The sequence below is a fragment of the Cydia splendana genome, chromosome 20 (genome assembly GCF_910591565.1).
Source record: "Cydia splendana chromosome 20, ilCydSple1.2, whole genome shotgun sequence".
NCBI classification, from domain to species: Eukaryota; Metazoa; Arthropoda; class Insecta; order Lepidoptera; family Tortricidae; genus Cydia; species Cydia splendana.
In genome coordinates this window covers 11,344,705-11,355,663 of record NC_085979.1, presented here as the reverse complement: position 1 = coordinate 11,355,663, position 10,959 = coordinate 11,344,705, and the positions used below count along the sequence as shown (strand labels likewise).

At 39.5% G+C, this 10,959-nt stretch overlaps 1 protein-coding gene across 1 annotated transcript; it reads left to right on the top strand.

The window, feature by feature from the left end:
- The first annotated feature begins 513 nt into the window (after window positions 1-513).
- On the top strand, window positions 514-3,020 carry LOC134800490 (zinc finger protein 628-like). Its single transcript, XM_063772956.1, has one exon. The coding sequence runs from the start codon at window positions 885-887 to the stop codon at window positions 2,457-2,459; it is 1,575 nt and encodes a 524-aa protein (XP_063629026.1). The 5' UTR covers window positions 514-884; the 3' UTR covers window positions 2,460-3,020.
- The last annotated feature ends 7,939 nt before the right edge of the window (window positions 3,021-10,959 follow it).

Sequence of the window (10,959 nt, the reverse complement as noted above, 5' to 3'; positions counted from 1 at the left end):
TCATTGCTTATTTATACTAGCACTCAAAAGATTTTATAAACTAAGGGTGGTATTCCACCTATCCAATTTCTTGGTCCAATGTGCATTGCGTCTCACTCTCTAATTAAGCAAAATATGAGATGCAAATACACATTGGACCAAGAAATTTGACAGGTGGAATACCTCCTTAATCCATACGGATAATACAATATTGCAATTAAAAATTATGAGCAACTGAGCATTCTAATATATACTGGGTCAAGCAGATCTTGTCAGTAGAAAAAGGCGGCAAATTTGAAAAATGTAGGCGCTAAAGGATATCGTCCCATAGAACATTTGAATTTCGCGCCTTTTTCTACTGACAAGATTTGCTTGACCATCTATACGTCCACCATATTTTATTTATACCATATATATTTGCTTTATTTCATGGTAGCATTGGTCGAAATGTGACGGTTTATTTATATCATTATCATTAATAAAATCAATGACATACTAAAATCATCATCATTATGATCACATCACTAGATGAACCATAAATCCCGCGGACTTTTTTTGACATGGCTCTATGGCTTCATTATTTTGACATTTCGATGTCAAGCGCTACGTATTTCTTCGGAAAAGTCCTTTTTTCAATCGTTTTTCGCAATTCCTCTCCTTTCTTCATACGAATAAAAGCGTAGGGAGATAAGCTCGACAAACGGTCTACTGAAATTCGCATACGGGACCGAGAAATACGTCCACAGCCATGTGACACGAATACGAAAAACTGCTTCCATACCGTCAATGTGACAGAGATGTTTTCTGCCATCGCGACGAGTGAACGCCACCGCGGAGCCGAGACGGCCACGACGCGAGCTACCCGGACGGCGATATAGGGCAAGCGCGTCAAAAATGTGCGCGAGATGGCCAGTCCGCCTCCGAACCCTAGAGCTGGCGGGGACGACGGCGGCGGGCGCGGCGAGGGCGAGGACTCCCCGCCCGACGCGCCGAAGACGGTCCTAGCGCCGCCGCCCGCGCCGCCGCCGCCGCCGCACGCGCCGCACGGCACGCACGGCACGCACGGCACGCACGGCACGCACGGCACGCACGCGCCGCACGGGCCGCACGGCACCAAGCTGCACTACGTGGCGCTGGCCGCACCCGGGCCCAGCGGCATCAAGCAGTGCTTCCGCACCGTGAAGGCGGCGCGGCGCGTGCCCACGCTGCCGCGCCGGCGCGAGGACCCCGCCGCCCCCGCGCCGCCGCCCGAGCCGCGCGAGCGCCGCGCGCGCCGCGACCGCTCCAAGCGCCACGTCTGCGGCACCTGCGACAAGCGCTTCTCCAGCCCCGGCAAGCTCAGCCAGCACGTCCTCTCCCACACCGGCGAGCTCCCCTTTTCCTGTGACCTCTGCGATAAGCGATTCAACTCTAAATTCAAACTCGTCCGACATAATCTCATCCATAGCGAGGCCCGAGCTTTTGCGTGCAATGTCTGCGGTAAAACATTCAATAGAAAAGATCACCTCACTAACCATGTCAGAGTTCACAATCCCGTCAAAAAGCTATACACATGTGAGAGGCCAGATTGTAGGAAATCATACACTTCTCTACTTAGTTATAGGAAGCATGCGGCGCTGCATTCGGCCGAGGAGGGCAACCTGCAGTGTAAGATCTGTGATGAAGTATTTACTACTACGCAAGATATAGTTTATCACCTAAAAGTCCATACAGGTAGTCGGACCGTCAAAAATGAGACTGACAAAAAATTTACTTGCACCTATTGCGATCGACGGTTCTTTACAGCGAAAGACGTGCGACGCCACCAAGTCGTGCACACTGGCAGGAGAGACTTCCTGTGCCCACACTGTCCTCAAAAATTTGGACGGAAAGACCATCTAGTAAGACACGTTAAAAACGCTCATCCCGAAGAATCATGGAGATCCGCAGCTGTCGGCACCTCGAAGGACCCTACACCAGAAGCCTCTTCATTTGATGAAATTGTGATACCCGAGCCAGCGTCTTTTACTGAATATGCAATAGAGAGTCCAGATTACGATTGGAAATCACCCTCGCCAAAAGACCCAACCCCTGAGGGCCCGACTAGGGTGCCCTCGTCTGATATAATTGTGGAGATTCCGCCTGATTTTGATATAAAGATGGAGCCGGTGGAAATAAAGATAGAGAGGCCCACGTCGCCGGGCTGCGAGCTTCTGCCGATGGACTTCCCGGTGGTGTTTATGGTGCCGCCGACTTTCCAGGCCGCGCCGGACTTGCCGTACCTCACGGAGCCGCTGCCTGAGCTGCTGCCCAGCAGTTTGATGCTCGATGATCCCGGGGAAGGGACGTCGGGGCTGGCGTCGCAGATGCTGAGTATTCTGCCTGAGGAGGAGCCTCGGGAAGAGCCGGGTCAGCAGCGGCAGCGGCTGCCGGCGTTCACGCAGGCGTTCCAGACCGCGCAGAGCCCCAAGCCGCCGCCACCGCCCCCTCCGCCACACTAGCATGTGTGCTACCTCATTAGGTAAGTGGTCTAGCTATAGAGTATGGAAATGTTAACGGACTCCGCGTGAGACAGGTATGGGACCGGTTATTGCCAAATTGTATATTTGTACGTGTCGGGTATACCAAAATGTTTCCGAATTCTACATGAATAAGTGGTCTAGTCGTGTATGTACTTTCGGAATTGTATATTGTTTTATTTATAGCGTACATGTGGCGTTATGGAGTATTATGGGACCAACTCTGAGCTAGGGTGCAGTAGAGTAGTTCTCGAGGGCCTTTGATCAGGCCGAGTTGATACTGAGCTAATTTTGGTGAAACGAGTTGTTGAATCTCTAGGAGCAATCAGGGTACACACAATTAACAAAAACTTGCAATTAGTTAAAGCGCAACTGATGCTATATTTTCAAGTTAAATTTGTTTGAGACAATAGTGGATGCATCTCCATACAAACGTAGAGTACGAGGGTGGAAATGGGGACTTATGTTTGTATGGAGACGCGGTCACGAGAAGTCCCCTTTTCTCTTAACCGTTGCTACAACTACAAACGATGGGTAGGTAATCCAGGAGGTGCATCCAGATTTGGCGATCACGCCCAGTAGAATGCGCCTGTTCGCTATTAACTGCTCGCGTTGCGTGCAGCGCAAAGTGATGCAGTTCGCGAATTGGGTCTCGGCCGAGGCACGTCTATACTGGCCGTTTTGTGCGCGAGGAAAAGGCCTCGCGCGTATTCTCGCTCTGTGTGGACCCGGCTAATGACACGCGAAGAGCATACGCCAGGTGTGGACGCACCTTACGAACAGGTTTTATGCAATTTATTTGTGCCTAATAATCATCACTTTCAAAGTGTTTGAACAAGAGATATGCTACTTTGTTTTATGAACGGTTTAAATTACATTGAAAATAAATGTTCATTGTATTGTGATCTACTTTGGGCACTTTTATAGGAATATTTTGCGTGTTGTTCAAATGCTATGTTCTGACTAAACTTGTAGTCCAGCGTCGTTTTAAATACCTATACCTATATGAAGCGATGACAAAATAAACCACTCCTCAATAGGTGAGACCGCATTGCTTCGCCCGGCAAAATCCTCGCGAGGCAGCTCGTCCTGTGTGGACCCGCCTAATCCTTTTGGCAACTTATTGAAATATCTGCGCCATTTGTTATTACTACCGTACTCATGATGATTGATGACCCAGAGATTCAACAGCTCGTATAAAGGCGGCATGCTATACAATATGTTTTAGAGGTGCTTGCCGTCTTTAGAGAAAATTATATCGAAGCTAGTATCTATTTATAAATGATTAACTGCTGGAGTGGCATTACATCAGATCTGTTAAGGTAAAGAAAATAGTCTTTCTTAAGTATAGTGATCAGAAAACTGTTTAAATTTGCATTTGTACTATTCAGTTCCACTTGAAAGCATGAGACACTGGATGCAATAAAAAAAAATCATAAATACCTCAGAAGCGGCTGCTTCCTTAGAATTAAGACTTATTTTAATTGGTTCTGAAATTCAGCTACCTATTTGGCAGGCGAGTTTTCGGGCGATTGAAATTCATTTAAATGATGAATATTATTGCCATGATGATAATTTCAAACTTCCTAATAAAAACATTTTATAACCATCAAAAAACCAATAAGTATCACACAGTTTTTAAGTAGTTTAGTTATATTAGTTTCTTTCGCTCGGAGCTTGCTAGCATACTAGCGTGTATCCGCAATAAAACATTTTTTCGCACCACTTCGTTGCGAATAACGATTCACAAGATTAGTTTGCGAATAAAGGCTTCTACAGACCTTGCAGTGAATGGCATTGCGATTTTCGATAATTGCTAAGTAGGAGCAACAAATTCAATGGAGCGATCAAATAGCGCAATGTATTTTAAATCGCATGCGATTGTCCGTGACGTTTGGAGAGGCCATAAGTCGGATGCAAAGCTAGTATGCAGAATAATCCGAATAGATGTTTCTCGCATATTTTGGATAGGAATGCCACTTTTGGCAAGCAAAATATTACAGCATAACATTCTCATACAACAAATGTGCCAAAAAATATAGAATCAAGAATGTTCTGAAATGGTTGATCGTGTTCTTTATTTTTTTTTTCATGTGATGCTGTGATATCCCTGTCATATTAAATAACAATGACAATAAGTATGAATGTTCTCTCGAAATAAATACAATCGGGGATTTTTTTGCTAATATTCTTTCAATAATTCTATTTCCAAACTGCCGTTGCAAATTGTCTTGGCATGTGTTTTAGGATTATAAGCCAAATTACATAATATACGATGAGTCGAGCGTGTCAGATTTAGGTAGGGAAATTACAACTTAGATTTCGAGGAAAAGTGCGTCCAAATCAAGTTAACGAACGTTCGCACAAACGTCTGGCGTCCGTTAGTCGTTCGTTCGCTCGGTATGGACGCGGCTGAATGTTAGAAATTGTACTGGATCATAAATAAATTCCCTTTTCAATTGCAGACGTTGCTGAAATCATAATTTAACATGTTTTTCGAACGAATCGAGCAATTTCGATCGATGTATTTTTGATGGCGTCCAAAAATATAGTAACCACGAGTTGATAGGTACCTATATGCCAGCTTTTCGCTGAATAGAACAGTGGGAAAGTCGAACTATCCTCAAAGTATCAGGAAGGGGCGCTTTTGTAAAAACTTTGCTACGCCAATACTTAGGGTTGATTAACCAAGCGAACCCTTTAGTCTTCCACTTATTTACCCTTAAGGCTTCTGCCCGCAACTTCGTATGCGTTGAATGATGATGATGATTGATAATAAATATCTTATGTCCTTTCCCCGGCGCCTCAAACTATCTCCATAATAAATTTCATCTAAGTCGGTTCACCGATTAGTTTGGACACTGAAGACGCAACAGACAGAATTTCGCATTTAAAATTACCTAATTACATAAATTACATTTTTTGTTGTTGTTGGTGATTACATTCTTCCTTGAATTTTCAGTTAAACTTTCAGAAAGCTAAACTTAAAAACCGGACAAGTGCGAGTCGGACTCGCCCACCGAGGGTTCCGTACTTTTTAGTACATATTTGTTGTTATAGCGGCAACAGAAATACATCATCTTTGAAAATTTCAACTGCCTAGCTATCACGGTTCATGAGATACAGCCTGGTGACAGACGGACGGACGGACAGCGGAGTCTTAGTAATAAGGTCCCGTTTTTACCCTTTGGGTACGGACGGAACCCTAAAAAAGGGAAAATTATTTAATAAAAAAAAATAGTAGGTTGGAGAATGTAAAATGTAACTAGACTCTAGTTACTAGAGTATAGAATTTCTATTCATATGCCCTTGTTCTCATTGTTCTACCGACTATCGTGTGGCAAAAGATAATTTACAAATAAAATTACTATCAAACTATTAATCCTGAAATCGTATGCGATTGACGTCATCAAATATCACAGCGATCGTGTTACCTGACTCTATAGCGCATATTTCTAAATTTTTAAGCATTTTATACGTAATTTTTCGCGGTTATTTGCAATCAGAGTTTTTGCATTAATACGGGATGTGCCTTTTATCAGCAAGATTTCATTTTATACCGATGGATTCTGTTTTAGATATTATGTAAATTTTTTAATACGTTTGAAACAAAATTTAGGCAAAGATACCTTTGCAAAAACACATTAACTCGTAAGTTAGGTAACCATTTAATTATGATCCATGTATGTCTAAGAAGGAAAAATGGCGAGATCCAAGTTGTACACGCTTCGTAAATATAGATATATGTAAATAATTCAATCTTTCTAGGTTAATAGGACTGTAAAAAATTTGGTCAGGGCGTCCGCCACACCGCTTAGCGCTGACAAGTCAACGCGGCACTGTTTAGCTGCTGATATTTCGTTCAGTTGTCAATAACTGCCTAATAATTGGAGCACCATGTAACTAACTGATTAACGTTAAGAATGGCACTGATATCTACTGATGTGCGGAAGGCCTCTGAAAAATTGCCAAACTTCCACATGGTAATATTTCGACACTTGTCATATTTTTGTATGGAAATCGAAATTTTCCATTGCCATATTAAGTATTCTTTGTTTCCTGTAAAATTCTCCTGAAATTTTCAAGAACTTGTCGACTTTTTTCGAAATTTTCCGCAACGATTCGATATCTGAATATTGCGCTTATTTAACCCTTATTATGACTAGAAGCGATTTAGCGTCTACATGCGGTAATTCAAGTCTGTGGTCTAATATTCAATGAGTAAGACTGACATTCGACTGTCATTTTTGAACTGGCAGTGCAGATAAGATAAGGTGCTCAACCCTATCGTCGGATTTAACGATTTGACGATTTCAGGCGATTTTAAACTTTTAAATGTACGTTTTTAGAAGCCCGATGGTGTTTGATTATTTTTACTAGCAATTCGAATACATATCGATAATTTACATTTATATACCTGCCACGGTTACCAAGGCTAACATTTTAATCTCGACCAAAGTAATACAGATAGGATCAGAGAATCAACAAGTCTTTAAAACTAACTACATAAACAACTTTTTTTAAATAAAAATACAGAGATTTAGCACCAAGCGGACGCCCTGTTAATCTACCTCAAAGCAAACTTATAATTATGTCTAGATTTTAATTGACTACGTTAGGTTAGTGAGAGTTAGGTTTTTCTATTTCTGAAGCGACCATACGGATGGTACAGGTAACGTAATCTTCGCTATTAATTGTAATGTAAGTGTGTGCTGCAATGTCAGAAATCTTTATTGATATATCCCTTAATATGTATGATTATATACTTCGCTTTATCGTTATTGTTAATTTGGAATTTTTACTATTGAAATGGCCTCTTTTTTGTACAATAACCTACACAATTTGTATTATGTTCGTTATAAATTTAACACGCATGTCAAACGTCTGAAATTTTAAATAAGTAGTTAATAAAATTTTACAAATTTTCATCCGTTTTCATAGCTCTTAAATGTATTATATACATTTTAGAAATAACAGGTACCTACTTGAGTTCCATTTCAATGGTCTAAATTTCGTTATTCAAATTATCAATATTCTTGGCATCAAAAAGTCCAGGTTAAAATCACCCTCATTTAAAGATCGCGGACTAAAAACACAAAAATATCTAAAAAATAATAAAATATATAAGTTAGGCCCTAAAAATTTAAATTGCGCATTTCGTTACATTTTGGAAGTAAAAAATACATACATCCCTAGATAAAGATATCAGAAAAGATTTCCCGCAAAATGTTCTACGAGTACAATGTTCCATAATAGTTATTATTAGAGAATATGTCGCATTGTATTTGATAAGCTGGATAGCCACCGAATCATCCGGTCGAAACTCGCAGTTAGTGTTTTAAAAGATGCGAGACTAAAGGCATAAAGTTGCCAAAATGTATGTTCAAAAAGTTGCCCAGCAAAAAAGTGGCTTTAAAAATTGCTAAATTTGATCCGATCGGAGCGCTCTTGATGGTTCGGTGGCTATCCAGCCATAGATGTTTTGGTAATTCCTGCGAGGGTGGACCGTGCACAGATTATTATATTATCCTATGTGTTCACGTGTGCCGCGGTCTGCCTTGGCCCTAGTCATGTTCAATAGCAGCACATAAATTATTCTCAAATAGGCAGATACACCAAGTGATATTTACCAATCTACAAGGGGTTTTCAAATTGGTCATACACAATGTACTATTACAGTTCCTTTGCAACAAATTAGTTCTTGGGGCATTCCAGAAAGGTGTCGGGTACGTGATGCTATTTTTTAACACTTCTGATAGAGCTAAGACGATATTTGGCGATATAACTTAGCTTTAAATTCAACGTTATATCCTCCTACGGCCCAGCCATAAAAATGAAAAATCCATAATTTACCACTGAAATTTGAACCTATAGTGTAGAAAATAGAGTTGATTTTGTGTTGTTGAAAAATTGAACGAAACAAAGCAAAAGCGTCTCTGTTCCAATTGAATAGGATTTAAATTTCATCGAACTGAGAGGAGGTACTATAGGTAGGATCTTGGGCCTTAGGAGGATAAAATACCGATTTCTGCAGTTCATTAAAGTAACTGCCATACCCGTCACGTTCCTGACAAAGTAGACCTTTTTGTGGAACTCTCCCCGACTGCAATATGTCAAAAATAAGTAGTTTCCAAGATAAGACCAATTAGAAAACACCCTATATATGTTGGACGTGTAGTTTACGATTACGATCAATAATAGGTGCAAGCCAGAGTACAAATGTAACAAATAGCATATAACTCGCATATTAATAATAATTTATGTTTTCCTTGTATTTTATTAGTATTGATACAGAAATATACAACGATATATGCAATATATTTTTGTAATGTTTTAGATTTAATATATACAATAATCGTTAACATATCAAAGATACAACTTTAACAGTTTGTTACGTCTTGAATATTTAATATTGACAGTTCAGTTGTATTTATTTATTGACAGTTGACAGCCGAGCGGGGCACATAGTGCCCCTGCCCTTTTTATTATTGGTGAAATTTATTTATATGCATAATTATTGTTAACTTGTTTCCCAGTTTGTAGTTTTTATGTTTAATCTGGTGACGAGTGTGACTCGTTGCATTTATATTTTTGTAATTACAAAAGTTGTGTAATACCAAATAATTATACATTTACTACGTTTACATTTTGTAAAGTTCGAATATTGGTAACTTATATTTTGTCTGTAGGTTGGTAACTGCAACGAAAACCATTTTACCTTGTGGTATAACGTAGGGGCCTTATTCGATAAAAATGTATTTGAAACAAATTACAATGAAAAAATATTTTTAGAAGTCTATAATATTTTAATAGAAGGAATCTATTTTTGTTACGCTTTTATGAGTAATTGAATTTTATATCGAATTAAAGATCAAAATATGGAAGATAAATAACATGTTACATGTTGGAAATTGATTTGTACACTCAGACCTTAATATAATGAAAATCTTGAGGAGCGTTAGTTAAACATTAAGATTCAGATTTTCCCAGCATATTAAGCACCTAATAACTTGGACCTAGGTAATCTAAAACTTCTTACGCAAGCCGAAATCATTGATTTTGTGTCACGAGAGTATCAAAGTGTCACGGGATATAAAATTTATCGTCTAATATCCTTCACGCAGTATCTGCCTAATAACCCAGTAGTGGGCAAACAGTGGCTCATTGGCCCTAATGCGGTTGGCTATTCTCTTCAAAACTGCCGACCCCTGTACTAAGTACTAATCAAAACATTTACCATCCGCTTCCAATACGTAAGTAAGTGGGAAACATAGAAGCCTGTTTTTACTAGCTCCAACTGTCATGTTTTCAAATCAAACTTAGGCCACAAGTAGTGTTGGTAGGAACTCGAGTCCTTTGAATCTAAATTTGAAAAACTATACTTGTTGTTACGAGGTTCAGCGCTTCAAAATCTTCCAAGTCTTAAGTCCCGAGTCGAGTCCTTTATTGAGTATTTTAGCTCAACTATAAATAAACTCGCTCCGAATAAAGACTTCGTCAAAAATGCTCTAGATTTTATCAAAATAGGTACTGATAGCAGTAAAGAAAAGCGTTATTGTATGGCGTACCTAACCCATGAATTTAACAGGTAGACAATGTTTTATTCTTTTTTTTAATAGAATTCTCTGAAAATGACTCGAGTCTACAAAAGACTCGGGTCTCTAACAAGTCGAAAAGAACTCTCTATGAGTCTGAAAAACTGAGTCGAGTCATAAAGCATAGGACTCAAAGGATTCGAGTCTTAGGGCCAGTTGCACCAACCACAATTAACAGAATGATCAACGTCAAGCAGCAGAGAACTATGAAACTTTCCATACAATAAAATTTAGCGAACGCTAAAACGGTGACAGACGGTTTGGTGCAACCGACTCTTAATCAAATAAATATTTTCTTTAGTATCAATGTCAAGTTATTAATTACTATTTAGGTCACGTGTTAGGATCAAACCAAAATAGTTTTTTTTTTTCAAATTATTCCTATAGTCTCTTTGTATAATCAGTTTCCAACAAACAGTCGTAGAAGTGTGGGTAGTAATACTAACACGAACCCAAGGTGCCCGGCGAACAATAATAATTATAAACGTTGTACCTGGTTTATAATAACATGTCATATGGTCTTGTAATAAATATTTTGGACATCATTTTGTATGTTTTAATTATTCAACCCAATTCGTTTTCAGAAAATAAGGTGTGCCGCTACGCTCGGGATTCTATTATAGAATCCTTCGCTTTTTCAGGATTCAATGTACTACGCGGTAAATAATGTCATTACCACCATTTTGCTCCCTTGAGATGCAATCTACTATTGCTGTTCAGATATAGAATTTCATGAATAATAGTGTCGTTGTTTTTGTTTAACTTAATTTTTCCTATTATTTATTTTCATTCTATCACTATACTGACAGTAAAGGTATTGACATTATTACTGATGGTCTCTGTACCGCATTTATATATTATATAATGAAACGAATAAGTGCAGCCAA

Excerpts from the sequence above, each read along its gene's own strand:
- LOC134800490 (XM_063772956.1), top strand. The coding sequence starts at position 885 with ATGGCCAGTCCGCCTCCGAACCCTAGAGCTGGCGGGGACGACGGCGGC.